This window comes from Rhinolophus sinicus, chromosome 3 (assembly GCF_057876585.1).
Source record: "Rhinolophus sinicus isolate RSI-liver-muscle chromosome 3, RSI-T2T, whole genome shotgun sequence".
Classification (NCBI taxonomy): Eukaryota; Metazoa; Chordata; class Mammalia; order Chiroptera; family Rhinolophidae; genus Rhinolophus; species Rhinolophus sinicus.
In genome coordinates this window covers 175234960-175254100 of record NC_142503.1, presented here as the reverse complement: position 1 = coordinate 175254100, position 19141 = coordinate 175234960, and the positions used below count along the sequence as shown (strand labels likewise).

At 44.6% G+C, this 19141-nt stretch overlaps 1 protein-coding gene across 1 annotated transcript in view; it reads right to left on the bottom strand.

Moving 5' to 3' along the window:
- Positions 1-720: 720 nt before the first annotated feature.
- Positions 721-19141, bottom strand: part of TTC9 (tetratricopeptide repeat domain 9) — a 34983-nt gene continuing 16562 nt past the window's right edge. Inside the window, exons 2-3 of the mRNA XM_019733343.3 lie at positions 4369-4551; positions 721-2361 (exon numbers count right to left, since the gene is read on the bottom strand). Of these exons, the coding sequence (XP_019588902.2) occupies positions 2282-2361; positions 4369-4551 (263 nt within the window). The 3' untranslated portion in view covers positions 721-2281. The remainder of the gene's footprint in view (positions 2362-4368; positions 4552-19141) is intronic.

The window sequence follows — 19141 nt, the reverse complement described above, 5'->3', positions numbered from 1 at the left end:
CTCCAGAGGTTGAACTATATAGGCAAGCAACTGTGGGCCCTTGGATATTTCTAGCACCTTCTTACAGTCCCCTTGGAAGCCTTTGAGGAGCTCTGTGAATATAACCCCAGGCTGCTGGCTTCTGGGCCTGTCAGCAGTGATTGGGTTATGCAGTGGGGGAGACTCTGCTTAAACAAATAACCCATAATGAACTTTGTATTTCCTCTCAGTCTCTACCTATAACTGTGAATCCTCCCCAACGCTGGGGATGCGGTGAGGAATGCCAGGTGGGTTGTTTGGATTGTGCTAGCCACTTCAGCAAGCAGAATGAACAATACACAGAAGTAACTGCTGGGTCTCAGCTGTCTCTTCCTGGTCTATCACTGCCCTGACCACTGGAGTCTAGTGTTGGGGACCTTTTTTTTTTGGCCTGGGGCATTTTATATATAAGAGGTGGCTCGTGTACCACCATTGACATAGTCAAGGCTTTTCAACTTAATGCACACTGTCCTGCTTTTGAATGGTTGTAACTGCTCATTGCAATACTTTATAGAGCAGCAACTAACCATAAAGCTGTTAATAGCTAGAGCTCCGGAGTCAGACAGACCTGGTTCAAATCCTAGCTATTCCACTTATGGCCATGCAACCTTGGGATGATCTTTCTGGTTTTCAGTTTTCTTATCCATCAAATGGGAATGGTATCTCATAGGGTAATTGCATGAAAGAATGAGATTATACATGTAAAGCTCTGAGGATAGTGCATTTAATAAATGCTAACTATTAACATTATTGCATCTGTATATATTTTAATTTGTACAATATTGTCTCTTTCACTAATCACACGAAAAATACATGAAAGTGCTTTGAAAAATTTAAAGCATCATATAAATTAAATGTGTCATTGGTAATAATCTCATAGGAGTATTTCTCAACTCTTCCATCTTCTTGAAAACTGGGACCACATCCTATGTCCCACAGCATATTGCACAATAATAGGCAAACAATAAGCTCTCAGGAAATGTTTCTCATTTGACTGAAGCAACATGGCATAGCGTAAAGAGCATAGATATCAGGAGACTAGGCTAGGATAAAATTAGTTTAAGGCGGGAGAGCCAGTCTGCAGTCATAATTTATTCATTCAACAAATATCTGTTGAACACATTCTCTGTGCTAGATATGGAGTACAGATAATGTCATCAAAAAGAGGCTGTACAAGTCCCACAAAGTCCCACAAAGCCAAGTTCCTGGGCAGTCTCCCCAATCTCAGCCTACTCTGAAAGCACAAAGGCAGCAGCCAACATTGTATACCACTGAACAAATGGCCCATTGCTTTGGGGGAAGCCCCATCCTGCCTGGCTGTAAGTAGCTCTGATTGAGAGTTGGGGGAGGGAGTATAAGTGGGGGAGTGGGCTGCTTCCAACAGAAATGACAGGAACTGCTGCCTGTTAATTTATTTTTATTTATACGTAATTAGTCCACAGTTCAGTCCTCCAGTCTATACAATGCTCTTTCCTCTAGACGTCATCTCTCCCTTTCCCCATCACCTACGTGGTCAACTCTTGGCCCACTTTACCCTGCCTTTTTGCTGTCACAGTTGCCTGCTGGGTAGGAGTATGGGAGAATGGTATGTGTGGTCACCAGAGAGCTCTGAGAGTGGGCTTCAATGGCATGTGAATCCTGGCAGAGTCTCAGATCCCCGAGGGGGATGGAAAACAGCACAAGCCAAGACAACAAGTGAGGGAGGGCGGCAGGGCTGAGGTTACTGAGGGTGAGGGGAATCCAGTGTACAAATTCACGGTCTCTCTCCTGGCTTAACCAACGCTTCTGGTGTTTGTCTTATCCCTGGATCTGTCACAGTTGCCTTAAGATACTCTGGTGTGTCAGGCAGGCGAGGAGGATCAAGCCGTGGGCTCCGTGCCTGCTGCCTTTGGGACGGTACACCTGCCAGGCTCTGCCTGTATCAGAAGCACAGGCTAAAGTCAAAGCTACAATGGCATTCCTGGCCTGTGAGTGTTCTCCCCAGCTGTCCCCGAAGAAGTTAGGTCCCTACTTCTCTAGTGGCTGACATACTAGAGAAGAGGATATCTCCATTGTCAGGGTAACCCAACAGATTTCAAATTTGCATCTCTGCTTCTTTTCACACTGGGAGCAGACAGAATGGAGGGCAACAGGAGGAAGAGGTAGGAAGGGGGTGATGGAAGAAGTGGGGAGAAAGGACCAGAACTCAGGGAGGGGCTCTCCACCAGGGGGTGCCTGGAAGTCCAGGGTCAGGCGCAGGTGCAACTCGAGAGAAGTGTTGTAGTTACATGGCTTCCTTCTCTCTCTGGGAGCATCTGCTGAGCTTCATCTCCGTCAGCTGGATATACCGAATCACGTTGGTGTCTGTGAGGAGAGAAGCACACCTTAGGCAGGGGAACTATTGGGTCTATACAGAACCCGCCCCAAGTTGTGTCTGCAGATCGTGGACAGGCTAGACTCGCTCAGCCAAAGCCCACAGTGGCTGAGAGGGTGACCAGGATGTCGGCTTTCTCCTGCTCTGTCTCCCCCTAGCAAATGTGAACAGGTCACCCTGACCCAGGGAACGGTGGGGAAGGAGAGGAGAGGAGAGGAGGCGGCATTTCTTCCTTTATTTCTATGAAACAGCATGTCCCAGTGCCTGAGTCAGCACAGTTAGGCTCTGTTTAGAGTTTTAACCTCAGGCAAGTTACCAGCTTCTCTAAGCCTCATGTCTGTGTGCAAAAAACAACATCCATTTTCGAATGCCTACTTTGTACCACGTTTTTAACCTTCATTATCTCATTTTACCTCCATTATAATCCTGCAAGGTATGTAGCATCATTCTCACTGTGACAAGGCGGAAAACTGGGCCCCAGAGAGGTTAAGTAAGATGCCCAAGGAGACACATAGTAGTTGGTACATCTGACTCCAAAGCCTGCCTCTCCTGGGATCATAATACCTTCCTTATGAAATTGCTGTGAGGACCAAAATAGGTTAGTCCAAAAGTGCTTAACCCAATGAATATTAGTTGAATGTAATTTTTTGAAATGGAAGAGTTTTAAATGACTTTGCTTCACTGTCTTATTTTTGTTCGTATGAGTCAGACAACTACCTCACAAACTAGGGAATTTCCCCCCAATCCTAGTCCTTAAATTAGTGAGGTGGCTATGACATGAGACAGCTGCTTAGCTTTGCACACACCAGCATATAAAAGTTACAGGGCTGCCTGAGATGTTTACTTCCAGAAGTAAAAATGAGTGCTGTAGAATACTCAAAAATTCCAGGCACAGCATCCATAACAGTGCTGGCATATAGTAGGTGTTCAAGAAAGTTCTGTTGAATGAATCCAGTTCTTAGTCCTCAAGTTGTTCCAGTATAGTTGGGGGACCACAACTGATATACAGAAAACAAATCAACACATAAAAATATGGGCTCTTAATTGATGTTCTTAAAAAAATAAAGAAAACAGTAAGTATACATTTGGGTATTTGCAAATTGATCCTAAAGTTCTTAAACACTTCTTGGAAGAAGAATTGCATTTAAAAATCAGCCGTATGAACAACGCAACATCAAGTCAAAATCATCGTTGACCTCTTTAGAGAGGCTCTCTCTTACCACCAGGCCTACAATAGCACCCCATTTACTCTTGACCATTTTACTCTGCTTTAGTTTCTTCATAGCACTTACCACTGCTAAATATTACGTTATCCATTTGGCCATTTGTTTACTGTCCATCTTCCTCCTTTATAGCATAAACTCCTTGAAGGTAGCAAATTTCGTTTGTTCCCTGCTATCTACCTAGCACACAGAAGAGTTCCTGGGCTATTGTAACTGTTCAACAAATATCTGTGGAATGAATGAATGGCTGAGCTAGTGGATATGACTTTAAGTGAATGGTACAGGTACTGCAGGCTCTAAGGAGTGGGATCTGGCTGGAGAAGTCAGAGCATGCTTCCTGGAAGATGCTGGCCTTAGCACCAAAACTGTTTATTTGTAGTCTGTCTTGCCAACCAGAGAATGGGGTCCTCACAAGTATGGGACAGGTCTTGTCATTTATATCCCTGGTGCCCAGCACAAATCTTGGCACATAGTAAGAATTCAACATGCGGTTGTTGAGTAAGTGAAGAAAGCTGGATTCTGGGGAGGAAAAGACAAAGCATTCCACATTCGATTTGTAGAGAAAAGGTGCCCAAGGTCCCGAGAACCCAGACCCCAGGCAAATGCATAGACTGTGTGCTCTCCTCATCCAACGTCCTAGCACCCACCTGACTCCTAATTTGTCATTTCTGTGCCTGCCTGGCCCTGCACCATGAGAGCTGTCCACCAGGGTGAGAAGGCCCCAGGAGCTGCCAGAAGGGGCTAATGGTAAGAAAACATCAATTGCTGCCTTACCTGTTGGCTGTCGGGTCCTTGCTTCTTTCAGGTAGTAGAGTGCTTTGTCATAGTCTCCAAGGTGGTAGAAGGCCACACCAGATCGGTAAAGGGCCTTGAAGTTCTCTCCTTCCTTCTTCAGGACTTTGAGGCAATATTCCTTGACTCGTTCATAGTTTACCAGCTCAGCCTGGAGCAGGCAAGCTACAGAAGAAGAGAGAAAGAAGGGAAAATGCCATCAACACTACAGCAGCAGGCTCTGAATGTCTCTCTTTGGTTCTTTCTCCCCGTCCAGAGAAGGTTTAGGAGTGCCTTTATATGGGGGTTTATACCATGGAATTTGTCATCAAATAATCCTGGGTTCTAGGACCCAGTTCCATCACCAAGAAGCTGTGTGACCTTGAGCAAGTTACTTAGCTTTGTATTATGGGTTAAATTGTGCCCCCTCAAAAGACATGTTGGATTCTGAACCCCCAGCGTCTCAGAATGTGACCTAAATTGGGAATAGGGTCTTCATAAAAGCAATCAAGTTTTACAAAGGTCATTAGACTGGGCTCTAATTCAATATTACTGGTGTTCTTGGGGCCGGCCCGCTGGCTCAGGCGGTTGGAGCTCCATGCTCCTAACTCTGAAGGCTGCCGGTTCGATTCCCCCATGGGCCAGTGGGCTCTCAACCACAAGGTTGCCGGTTCAACTCCTCGAGTCCCGCAAGGGATGGTGGGCTCCACCCCCTACAACTAAGACTGAACATGGCACCTTGAGCTGAGCTGCCGCTGAGCACCCAGATGGCTCAGTTGGATGGAGTGTGTCCTCTCAACCACAAGGTTGCCGGTTTGACTCCCGCAAGGGATGGTGGGCTGCACCCCCTGCAACTAGCAACGGCAACTGGACCTGGAGCTGAGCTGCGCCCTCCACAACTAAGACTAAAAGGACAACAACTTGAAGCTGAATGGCACCCTCCACAACTAAGATTGAAAGGACAACTTGACTTGGAAAAAAGTTCTGGAAGTACACTGTTCCCCAATAAAGTCCTATTCCCCTTCCCCAATAAAAAAAAAATTACTGGTGTCCTCATAAAAAGGATGCTACAGACTGAATGTCTGTGTCCCCCAAGATTCATTGGTTGATAACTAGTTCCCAGTGCGATGGTATTTGGAGGTGGGGCCTTTGGGAGGTAACGACGTCATGAGGATGGGGCTCCCCTGATTGGGATTAGTGCTCTTATAAAATAGACCCCAGAGAGCTCTTTCACCCCTTCTACCACGTGAGGACACAGTGGGAAGACGGCTGTCTAAGAACCAGGAAGCAGGCCCTCACCAGACACCAGATCTGCCACCACCTTGATCTTGGACTTTCCAGCCTCCAGAGCTGTGAGAAATAAGGGGATGTTGTTTGAACCTCCAGTCTGTGGTATTTTTGTTACACAATATACAGCAGGCCGAATGGACTAAGACAAAGGGGAAGCTTGGACACTGAGACAGACACAGAGGAAAGACGATGCAAAGAGACATATGAAGATGGCCATCTATAAGCCAACGAATGCCAGAAGCTTGGAGAGAAGCATGAACCAGATTCTCTCTCACAGATCACAGAAGGAACCATCCCTGCCAACACTTTGATCTTGGGCTCCTAGCTTCCAGAACTGCGAGGCAATACATTTCTATTGTTGAAGTCACCAGTTCATGAGACTTTTGTTATGGCAGCCCTAGGAAAAAGCTACAAGGAGCAACCACAGTACTAACCATGGCTGGTATTTGTCCAGTGCTGACCTTGTGCTGGATGTGTGTCTCATTGCTTTACTTGTGTTACCTGATATAATCCTTGGAATACTATGATGTAGGTCCTATTATTATTCCCATTTTACAGATGAGAAAGCTGAGGCCCAGTGAGGTTATTTCCCAAAGTCACACAATATGAAAGAGGCAAGGCTGAGATTTAAATCCATGCTGTCGAGTGCCAGAGCCCAAGTTCTTTATTGAATTGTTGAGAGGATTATATAAAATAATGACCATAAAGTATTTAACATTGGGCTTTGCACATAGTAAGTACCTAAAGTGCTGTCTAATATTATTATAATTCTTTTCAGCCCCTGCACCCCTGAAGAGGCAGCTGCCATGGAATTTCTTCAAGTTCTCTTTCATACATATTTGTCTCTGTAGTTTCTGGGAGCAGGGACTGTCTGATGGGTTAGTGAGCTGCCTCCTACCTGTGGACGACATGACAAGTGTGTCCCAGACAAGAAGAAGCTAAGGCTGGCAGGTATCTGTGGTGGGGCCCCTTCCTATTCCACAGTTAGCCATCTCTGAGTAAACTGTCCCCTTGAAGCTTTCTCTCACCAGCAATCAGCCACAAGACCAGAAGCAGGGTGAGGAAGCTTATACGGCTCTGGAGACTGAGCGCCTCCTGAAATTTGGGCTTTAGTTGCCTCACCCTAATCCCCGCCCTGGGGAGTTACCTCCTCTTCCATTCAATCACTCAGATATTTAGTAGGTATCGACTAAGAACAAAGAGGTGTGTTATACATGTTGGAGGGGTTACAAAAAAAAAGAAAGAAAAAGGAAATAAAACACCAGTCTGCTTCTTCGAAGCAAATAAAAACAAACTTAGGAGGCAAAAGTGCTGTTTCCCGCCAAGACCTGGCTGGGTGATGTGGGGCAGAATGCTGGTAGCTGCTCTTTTGTGCCAAGGTTTCTCCCACATTGGAAGAACCATCCCCAGATAGAAGCAAGTCACTGGTTTTAATCTTCAGGGGTCTAACTTCAGCTGTTTTTATCCCTTAAATAACTTCCCAGCAATCAGAATGGCTGATTAAGAGACCAGACCTTTCATTGGCATTGTGGACAAAACAAAGCAAAACACATCCTTTTGCAGTGAGGGGGTGGTGGTGAACCACAGTTTTTCAAGTTGAAGGTGTGAGAACCAGGAAGTGGAAGAGAATCAGCCCAGATCTAGGAACTGACCCGTCAGGTTTCACTGGCCACAGGGCAGAAAGCCAAACAAGTCGACCAAAGCAACCGGCTGCTAACCCCGTGGGCGTGGGCATCCATGGCTGCTGTCACAGAGGCTCTCCATCTGCTGACATGCCAGGGGGCCATCCCGCTGTCCCCACATCACCCCCATGCTGTTGGCATCTTCCCTGGTGGTTACACAGCTCTGCTGATGGGGAGGGGCTTCTGCCAAGAGGTTCCTTTCCTGTGTGTGAACCTCTCTGGCTGCAACCTGCATGGGGCTCGGCTTCAACATCTGCTCCCAGAGGTAAAGGATGTCCTGTCTGTAGCTTCCATGTGCTCCATCTGATGTGCCCTGGGCCCAGACTGAGCGGCCCTCTTCCCCTCCAGTCCTCCATCTTCAAACAGACACCTCTGTTTCTTAACTTCAACAGTCTAGGCAATGAACCTAGGTTTTTGTTTGTTTGTTTGTTTTTTAAAAACAGTTTTTGAATGTCTAATATGGGGGAAGGGCAAAGAGGCCTGGAAAAGGAAAAGCTGCCTTCTCCCCCAGGGCAAAAGGAACAGTAGCAATCAATTTCTGGGACTTGGTGAAAATGTTTAAAATTCCCCTGCAGATCCAGTGAGAAGTGTGATACCTGGCTGTAGACCAGGGTTCAGATCTGGCAGTAGGTAGGGCCAGGCAGGTTATAGGATGCAGAGCCCCTGCTGGCACCAGAAGCAGAGCCCAGGAAGATGGAGAAATCTAGAGTTTTCTTGGCTTCAAATGGGCTGCCATCCAGAAAAGCTGGGCCGAGAGGTGGAATCCAGTTAAGGAACCATGGGTGCCAGGCCAGAGCTCTTAAAAGGGTCTGAGGTGCAGAGGGTAAGAGAGTCTGGAAAGCTGCCCTCAGCTCCACCTACAGGTAATTTTTAGACACCTTTCTAGTTTGGCTAGGGAGCTATTTGGGGTCCATATAACAAGCCCGTGGGACAGGTAAGATGGGATGTTTGTGAGGCACATATTAGAGTTGAGGACGTTAAGAAAGAGAAGTTGACTGGCAGTCTCCTTGTGTTCCTTCCACGTCCTCGTGCCCACTACCCAGGGTCTGGGGGCTGCAGTGAAATGGGTCACGTCTTCCCATTGTCCTTTCTTCCTCTCAGTTGATCCCTGACTGTATGTCAGAGGTGGTACTCAGTACCTCACATATACTATATCTTTTCATCTTCACAGCAACTCTATGAAACAGGTTCTATTTTCAGGTTTGTTTGTTTTTTATGATGATGAAACCCAGTTCCAGAGAAATTAAGTAACCTGCTGAACGTCACTCAACTAGCAGACGGTAGTACCAATTATGATATCCACCCACTTCTGCCAGGCTCCTAAGACTGTGCTATTGACCATGGGTGTCTATGGATCTGCATTTGAAGCCCTTGGAAACCCATGTGACCCCTGGTAAAAGACAGATCACCGGTGTAAACTACTTCCTCTGTGTTCTGGGGTCAACAGGGCAAAAAAACGATGTCTAACTACACTGGGCAGCATTGAGGGCACGAGGATCAAGTGATAAACCGAACTTTCCACTCCATCCTGGAGCTGATGGACTGGTGGGGAAGGCAGATGTTACATTATCTCAGATACGCCCATGTGCCAAGTGCTGTGAAAGAGAAGGGAGAGTGGGGGGAGGGGCCCTCAACCAGTATAAAGTATCATGAGAGGGCTTCTTGGAAGAAGTGGTATTTAAGGTGGGTTCCAAAGATTGAGTGTTTCTCAACCTCAGCACTATATAAACATTTTAGGCTGGACAATTTTTTGTGATGGGAGGATGTCCTGTGCACAGTAGGATGTTTAGCAATGTCCCTGGCTCCTTCCTACCCACCAGATGCCAGTTATGACAACTAAAAAGAGTCTCCAGATATTGCCAAATGTCCCCTGGATGGAAAATCACCCCTGTTTGAGAACCACTGATGTAGGAGATAAAGCTTTCTAGGCAGATGAGAGAGAGAGAGAGAGAGAGAGAGAGAGAGAGAGAGAGAGAGAGAAAGGTAAAACCGGGACACGGAGACCTTTATGGTCCATATTGAAGATCTGGGACTTTATTCTTAGGGCAACAGTGGATGGATGATGAAATGATGGTGATTATGTTGACTCAAGTGGAGGCAGGAGAAAGGGATTCGTTTAAGTGGCATCCAGGAGATAGAACTGACAGGTGTTAGGGAGCCCCGGAAATATTTTCCCTCTGCTGTTACATTCACGTGGGCGCCCTTCATACTGGAAGTCTTAGATTATCAGGACCGTTAGACGATCCAGGCCTGTTCAGCAACATTGTTATAACCCGGCCTCTATTTGAATTAAGGTTTATACGACGACAGTCTCTGTGCTCTGCTATACAGCATGGATAATAAATATTTTAAAGAGTAATGGGTTGGGAATCAGAAGAGCTGGATTCTAGTTCCACTTTTGCCATTAGGCAACATTAGGAAAGTCACTCTCCCTTTCTGGGCCTCAGTTTCCTATCTGTAAATCAAGGGGCCTGCACCTCACTAAATAATTTCTACCATCTGTTTCAATCTAACAGCCTACAAATACAATGTTTGCCACTTACTAAATGGATGAAATTGTTTCACTGGTTCCTTCAAAAGGAATTGTTCTCCCTATTACTTGTGGCAAGGCATCTTCTGTTCGGAATGACAATCAGAACTGGTAAGGCAATGATCAAAAAGGGGTTCTATCAGATAATTCTCCTGCCATGTGGAGATTTTTTTTTTCCATAGAGATTTGATTATGTTCTGATGCAGTCTTCCCAAGGCAAGGCTCAGGGGCAGGATCTTCCCTGAAAGGAGTAAGAACTGCCGCGTTAATCAGTCTCAGCAGAGAAGGCTGTGGGCTTGGGAAGGCAGGTCTCAGGCGGGTGGAGAGGGAGCTTGTTCCCATCTACCTCTGGCCTCAACTCTGAGTATGTATTCGGATTCAAAGATGCAGTAATTCAGCAGCAGAAAGGGTGCAGGGTGGGGAGACCTGTCCACAGTGGGCACTTAAAGATGGGCCTGGACTCCCAGACAACCATATCTAGAAGCTCTTGTGAAAGAAATGCTATTAACCTGGTCTTTTGTCTTCTGACAAGTTAATAAATGTTGCAGTTTAGAATCAGCCAAGCTGTAGAGAATTAAGACAAATTTCTCTTCATGCTTGGGAAGAAGTGCTAGAAGAGAAACAGCCTCCTTGAGCCTAATATGATGATAGCAGTGGTAGCCAGTGCAACTTACAAGAGAGGTAAATTTGAGGGACAAGAATTAGGGCTATAAATCTCCAACCACCCCTCCCATGTGGAGATTCCTCTTCCACTGCCAACTTTGGGTGGTTAGGGTATGATTTTTTTTAAATTAAATTTATTGGGGTGACAATGTTTAGTAAAATTACATAGGTTTCAAGTATGCATTTCTATAATGCATCAGTTATAGTTCACATTGTATGCTCACCACCCAGAGTTAATTCTTCCATCACCATATATTTGACCCCCTTTACCCTCTTGTACCATCCCCCTTAGGATATGATTTTATGAAAAGGGCTGGCAGGCTTTCTTAAGGGGTCTGTGGTGAGAAAAAACTAGAGAATCAGCAATTTAAAGAATCCTCTTACATACTCATGCACTCAGAAAAAGGTTGACGTTCCCGAAGCTACCGCACTGAAACCTCAGGCTAAAACATGTCAGATTCTCCTGGCTCTGGCACCTGTTTTGTTTTGTTTTTTTTTCCCCTGGTGCATGCAGGGCATAGTGACTGCCTGGGCAAAATGCCATTCATTGGCATGAGATGAAGGGAAACTGGATGAGAGGAGGAAGAACAAGTTCATGTAGCCATTGCTTTTCTTCTTCTAGCTGACTCACTGTCGTTTGTCCTTACCTGGTGAACAGAAGGGAAGCATGGGCTGGATGGGAGGGAAGGAAAGACCTGTCCGGGGGCAGGAGTGAGGAGAAGGAACAAGCCTCCTCTATGACGCTGCCTCACTGTTATTGAATTGTATCCTCCCAAAAAGGTATGTTGGAATCCTAATCCTCAGTACCTCAGAACATGATTCTATTTGGAGAGAGGGTCTTTACAGAGGCAATCAAGTCAAAATGAGGTCATTAGGTTGAACCCTAATTCAATATGGCTGGTATCCTTATGAAAAGGAGAAATTTGGACACAGAGACAGATACACACACAGGAAAGACAAGGTGAAAAGACAGGGAGAAGACGGCCACCTACACACCAAGGACCGCTGGAGGCTACCAAAAGGTAGGAGAGAAGCATGGCACAGATTCTTCCGCACAGCTCTCAGAAGTAACCAACCCTGCCAACACCTTGATCTTGTTTTCCGAGCCTCCAGAGCTGTGAGACAATGAATTTCTGTTATTTTAAGCCACCCAGTGTGTGGGACTTTATCATGTCAGTCTTAGGAAACTAATACACCTTGCTGGTCATTCCTCTGGGAGTTGGGCCCAGGGACTGGCTATTGTATTACTGGGGGAAAACTTCCCCAAAGTTAACCAAATTGTTTAATTGGTTTTCAAACTTATTTCAAGGGGCAATGGCATAGTGACATGGAAGGTACTTGGATCTGGACAGAAGTGACATTCAGAATATTTAACTGGTATAGGTTATAACCAAATTGAACAGGCACATAGTATTGTGCCAGTTCTGAGGTGTCCTGGCCGAATATCAGTGCTGGATCTGGTGATAGAGTCCTGGGCTGGAATCCAAGCTCTGCCACCTACTAGCCTAGGCCTTTGGGCATGTTACTTAATCTCCCTGGGTCTTGTTCTTCTCATGTGTTAAACAGAGATAATACCTACTTTGTGGGAACTCTTGCGATAATAAAATGAGATAATTAATGTATGGTATGCCTCACACAGTGCTGGGCACAGAAACTGATTCTCATAAATGCTAATTCTTTAGGAAGCCATTTGTTCAATACGGTTTCCCCAGCAATGTGTACCTTCATCCAACAAAATTTCCCCTCTGAGTGCAATACACAATGTATGATGCATACACAAAGCTATAGCTTAATTTAAAGCAAAATTTTAAGAATAGGTCAGAAACGTTTCGGAAGGTGATTTAGAGGGTCTTTCTATGGCAGAGCAATGGGCGTGTAGTGTGTGCAGTGAAATGACAGCAACATTTCCTTAGGAAGCTGTGTCTAGGCCTGCAATGACTGCTCAATTTCATCTTTCCATGAAAGTGCTGATTTTCTCTTCTGTGTACACAAATGCTTGCATTTAGAGTTCTGAAAACAACTCTCTTCTGATTTCTCATTTTTGTTTCATGGTCTAAGTTGTACATAAACTCACACTTGCCTCATGTTTCCCAAACCAAGGTTTGATGGTTGGCTTTACTTACCATCTTTCCTTTCAGTTATGTTTTTCCCTATTGGGGATGGGTGAGTACATGCAGAGAACATTACATAAGCAACTTTGCAGCCAGAAAAGGGGACTTGAAGGAAAGAATGGGGTGGAGTTCTGGACCTATTTTCCTCTCATTTACAGATTAGACAGCTTCTGAGTCAACAGCTGGTTCTACCCTCACCCCTTCACACTCCCAAACTGCAAACATCAGTGCTGTCTGCTGCCTGCACTCAGCCCCGTCCCTCACCATGAATGGATGAGTAGATTTCACAGTATTTGGCTGACATCTTTATGGATGGGTTGGGAGGATGGACCCAAAGTCTGTGGGCTCCTCTGGACTCCTAATAATTCAGGAGAACTAGGAGTTCTAAAAGTCAGCGGTGGCAGGAAAATGAGCAGGCCTGGTTTCCAACTGTATAGGGCATGGGACAGCCTATAAAGGAAGAGGAGAATATTCTTAGCAGAGGAGGTAGCTGTTGGTCAGTTTCGGTGCCTTTGAATTCTCTCCTTCACAACAATGTCCCTAGCACTGGCATTCACTCATGTGTCCTTGAGTTAAAACACCTCACCTCTCAGGGTCTCGTTGTTGAAGTAGGAAAAAGGAAGGTAATTATGGTTGCTATAAACCTTTTCCTTGAAGGCTTGTTAGCAGGATGAAAAACATCACTATTCCCCATGCATTGAGAACTTCACAGACAAGTGTTTCTCATTAAATCATCTGTGGAAGCTTACTGAACATGGAGATTCCCAGACCCCATGCCCCCAGCAATGCAGATTTGCAGATCCCCAGGGTTTAGGGTGGAGCCCAGTAATCCACATTTTTAGTAAGTCCCCAGTGGGCATCTACAGATGCACCTCCTCACCACCTGAGCTGGTACATTCTAGCATTTTGGATATATGTTTCTTAAGGACCATCCAGTTGGCTAAACTATGAGAGCCCACGACAGCCACGAGGAGCTCCAGGATTACCCACAAGGGCAAACAGGCCCCAGATGGCCAAGTCCTAGAGCTATACATTTGGACAAACAATTGCTCTCAGATTGACAGTCAACTTGTGACATTTTAGACTTTTATCTTCTTAGTAAGTGGTGACTTCTCAGTGGAGAAAAGGAGCCCAGGACACGGAAATAGGGAAACAGGGCAGAAGGCTGAGATGCTCCATGATGAGCTCAGGAGAATCTAGCTGGACACCTGCGGGCAGCGTTCATCCATCCTTCCAGAGGGGTCATAAGAATAAGAGCAGGTAATTTTTATTAAGCATGAATGGGCCAAGCACTGTTCTAAGCATTAACTAATTTAATCTTGACAACTTAGGACGTAGGTTCAGTATTTTGCCCATTTTCCTGATGGGAAAACTGAGGCCCAAGGTCACAAAGCTAACAAGTGTCAGGGCCAGGATTTGAACCTAAGCCATCTGGCACCTGAAACTGTGCTCTTAAGCATTATACATACTGCCCTCCTAGGATGCTCAACTGCGTATGATGAATTTTTTTTAAAGATTCTTTTTAAAGATACAGCTAACATACAAAATTATATTAGTTAACCATAGTTATTCAACATTTATAGACCTAAAGAAGTGATCACCATGATAAGTCCAGCAGCCATCTGACACTGTACTATACTACCACAATATTATTGACTATATTCCCTCTGCTGTATATTATATTCCCATTTTGTTTTATACCTGGAAATTTGGACCTCTTATTCTCTTTCACCTTCCTCCCCTTTTAAATTTTTCAATTACAGTTGACATTCAATATTATTTTATATTAATTTCAAGGTGCACAGCATATGGTTAGACATTTATATAATTTAAGAAGTGATCCCCAACTAGTCTAGTACCCACCTAGCACTATACATAATTATTACCATATCATTGACTATATTCCCTATGCTTTATTTTGCATCCCCATGACTATTTTATCACTACCAGTTTGTACTTCTTAATGCCTTCACCTTTTTCACCCTGCTCACAACCCCTCCTATCTATCACCCCAACAAATCTAGTACCCATCTGACACCATACATAGTTATTATAATATTATTGACTATACTCCTTATGCTATACCCTACACCACAACTACTTTTTAACAACCAATTTGTACTGCTTAATCCCTTCTTCTTTTTCAAAGTCCACCCCTTCAATACCCCTCCCATCTGACAACCATCAAAATGTTCTCTGTATCTATGAGTTTGTTTCTGTTTGTTTGTTTTGTTCTTTAGATTCCATATATAAGCAAACTCACATTGCGTCTGTTTTTCTCTGTCTGACACTCCAATCAGCCCAGTACCCTCCAGGTCTATTCATGCTGCTGCAGATGGCAAGCACCCATTCCCTTCCATGACCAAGCAATATTTCATTGTATATATGTACCACCTCCTCTCTATCCATTCTTCCATCGACCGACACCCAGGCTGCCTCCACATCTTGGCTGTTGTAAACAAGGCTGCAATGAACATATGGATGCACACATCCCGTCTAGTAGTGTTTTGGGTTTCTTTGGATAAATACCCAGAAGTGGGATTACTAGGTCCTTCTTTGTCTCTTGTTATAGCATTTGTTTTATTTTGTCTGGTATACTCGTAAGTATTGCTACCCCAGCTTTTTTTTTTTTTCGCTTTCATTTTTATAAAATAACTTTTTCCATCCCTTTACTTTCCATTTGTGTGTGTCTTTGAATCTGAAGTGAATCTCTTGTGGATAGCATATATAAGGGTCTTGTTTTCTTATCCATTCAACCCTCCTATGTCTTTTGAGTGGAGCATTTAATCCATTTGCATATAAAGTAATTGTTGATAGATATGTAGCTATTGCCATTTTATTAATCATAATTTTGATTTTTTTTTTTCCGTCTTAAAGAAGTCCCTCTAAGATTCTTTGTAATACTGGTTTGGTGATGATAAACTCCTTTAGCTTTTCCGTGTCTGGGGAGCTCTTTATCTGTCCTTTGATTTTAAATGAGGACAGATAAAGAGTCTTGATGGGCAGAGTACCCTTGGTTGTAGGTACTTGCTTTTCATCATGTCGAATATTTTGTGCCTAGCCCTTGTGGCGAGCAAAGTTTCTGTTGAGAAATCAGCTGACAATCTTATGGGGGCTCCCTTATAAGTTACCAGTTGTCTTTCTCTTGCTGCTTTTAGGATTCTGTCTTTGTCTTTAACCCTTGCCATTTTAATTATAATGTGTCTTGTTGTGGCCTGTTTGGGTTCATCTTGTTGGGGACTCTCTACGCTTCCTGGACTTACATGTCTATTTCCTTCGCCAGGTTAGGAAAGTTTTCAGTCATTATTTCTTCAAATAGGTTCTCAATCCCTTGCTTTCTCCCTTCTCCTTCTGGTACACCTATGATGTGCATGTTGTTATGCCTGATGTTGTCCCAGAGGTCTCTTAAACTATCCTCATTTTTTTGGATTCTTTTTGCTCTTCTGATTGGCTGTTTTTTGCTACCTGGTCTTCCACACAGCTGATTCAAACGTCTGCTTCATCAAGTCTGCTGCTGATTCCTTCTACGGTATTCTTCATTTCAGTTATTGTATTCTTCACTTCTGACTTGTTCTTTATGGTTTCTATGTCCTTTTTGATGCTTATTATCTCTTTGTTGAAGTTCTCACTAAGTTCCTTGAGCATCCTTATAAGCATTGTTTTGAACTCTATATCTGATAGGTTCTTTGCCTCCATTTTGTTTAGTTGTTTTTCTGGGGTTTTCTCCTGTTCTTTCATTTGGGATGTATTTCTTTGTTTCCTCACTTTGGCTGTCTCTCTGTCTTTGTTTCTATGTATTAGGTTGATCTTCTATATCTCCCAGTCTTGGCTGGGTGGTCTTATGTTGTAGGTGCCCTGTAGGGCCCTGGCACAGTCTCTCCCTGGTCACTGCTCTGGGTGCTCCAGGAGTGTCTCTTGTGGGGGTTGTGTGTACCCTCATGCTATAGTTAAGCCTTAATTGCTATTGGCATATCAGTGGGTGGGACTGACTCTCAGGCTAACTGGCTGTGGCGTTTGGCCACATCCAAAGCTTACAGGCTGCTATGCAGGCGGCTTACCCCAATGAGTGGAATTCACCCTAGAGGGCTCTGGTGCCTGTTGAGACTGCCCTTTGTGTGTGCCACTTGTGGGGCTAATTGGGTGGTACTCTGCTGTGGTCTCCAAATATGTTGGTTCTGAGGCCTCTGAGGAGGGTCTCCAGTGCAGGCCTAGGTCACCTCCTGCCTGTGATTGGCTGGGGACTACCTGGTAGGAGCTACAAAATGATTTGCGGTTGTTAACTTCCTGTGCTAAAGTTGGAGGCATGTGGGAGAGGATACGCTATGAACTGAGGATGGCTGCCACCAGTACGGAGCCTGGGATGGCTCCCCCAAAAGCCAGGACATGCCAAGGCCTGCTGCCACGTGCCAGCTCGCTTAAGGTTCAGCTACTGATAAAGTCTTGTGTGGTACATGAGTTATGTGAGGTAGGGTCTCAGGGAGTCACTAGAATGGGAAGAGTTGTGGTCACCAGGTTAATATAGACTCTTGTTTGGCACCAGTGCTGAGCCTGGAGCTACTCAGCAAAAGTCTCAGAGCACACTGAGGCCAGTCACTGCCCACCTGGGGCCCTCGGACTCTGATAGTTTTCCAAGAAAGAGTGCAATGCGAGCAGGGCTGGCTGCTTGTGAGAAAGTGCCTCTGGCATTGGAGGAGTTAGATAGGGCGGGGTCCCAGTAGAGCTCACTAGGCCAATCAGATTCAGATTTGGCCTGTTGGCTAGGGCTCAACACAGGAAAGATGGCACCAGCCTGCTGGGACTGCATAGGAGAAGGACCCCACTCAGGAAAAATGGCGACTGTTCTCCAGCTCTCACCTTAGTCTGTGCCCCGAATGCCTTCAATGCCCCCGAGTCACCATCCCTCCACTGGGGCCCAGGTGACTGCCTACGAGTAAGTCTGTGCACGGGCCGTTTAAAAGGACATCTTGGTTCCCACAGCCTTCTGTCCCACCTGGATGGTTGGAATCCCCATTGCTCTTCACAGCCAGATGTTGTGGGGACTCCTTTTCCTGGCACCAGTGGGGCTGGGGTCCCTTGCTCCTTGGGATAAACTCCATGGCCGAGATATCCCTCCTGATTTTCAATCGCCACATGAAGGTTTGGGGTTAGCCCGTTTCTCATCTCTGCTCCTCCTACCAGTCTTGACGTAGTTTCTTCTTTATATCCTTAGTTATAAAACTTCAGTTCAGCCAGACTTCAGATGGTTCTCCAGGTTGATTGTTTTATAATTTAGTTGTAATTTTAAAGTGTTCATGGAAGCATGCACAGTGCTCGTCTACTCTGCCATCTTAGATCTCTCTCCCTATGATGAATTTTAACTCAGTTCCTTCATTAGATTTGAGGCATGATTCTGCTTCTTATGAGGATTAAGTGTGAGACTTAATGGTGCCAAACTGTGCTCACTTTATATGTATACTTTATATGTATACTTCTCATCTGGAAAATTTCTATATAACTCTCCAGGACCCTCTACCCCACTTGTTTCTCTGTATTCAAAGAAACAAACAAACAAACAAATGAAACAAGTGCAGAGTTTCCACCAACACTGTTTTTTAAGTTCTAAAACCACCAGCATCTCCAATTCCACTGAGAGTCTACTGTTATCCTAATACAGCTGATGCCACACATCTCTGGTTTCTTCCTGAAACAGCTTCTATCTTATCTGATGCTTGAAAGCTAACTCCCACAGTATTATTTTTTAATTGAAATTTTTATTGGGTAGCTGTAGCTTTACATACAGTTGTAAAAAATAATATAGTGAGATCTGCTGTACCCTTTCCCCAATTTTCCTTCAATGGTAAAACCATAGTACAATATATTGACTATAATACTGATACTGATACTATCCACGGATCTTATTCAGATTTCCCCGGCTTTACTTGTACGTGTATGTGTGTGTATTTAGTTATATACCATTTTATCACATATGTAGGTTCCTGTCTACCTCCAAAGTTAAGTTAAAGAACAGTTCCATCCCAGAAGGAGCCCTCCTGTTACTCTTTTATAACTACATACATATCCCTCCTATGTCCCCACTTCCTCTCACCCCTAATCTGTTCTCTATTTCTAGAATTTTGACATTTCAAAGCATTATATAAGTTGAATCAGACAGTTTGAAGTGTTTTGGAATTGGCTCTTTTTCACTCAGCATAATTCCCCTGAGATGCATTCAAGTTGTTGCATGGATCAGTAGTTCATTCCTTTTCACTGCTGAGTAGTATTCCATGGTATGGATATACTATAGTTTGTTTGACCATTTATCACTTGAAGGACATCTGGGCTGTTTCCAGTTTTGGATTACTACTATGAATAATGCTGCTAGGAACAGTCACAGGCAGCTTTCATTTCTCTAGGATAAATGCCCACGTGTGCAATTCCTGGGTCATAAGGGAAAGTATTCATTCTCTCACCATTTAAGTATGATGCTAGTTTTAGTTTTTTTGTAGATGCTCTTTATCAAG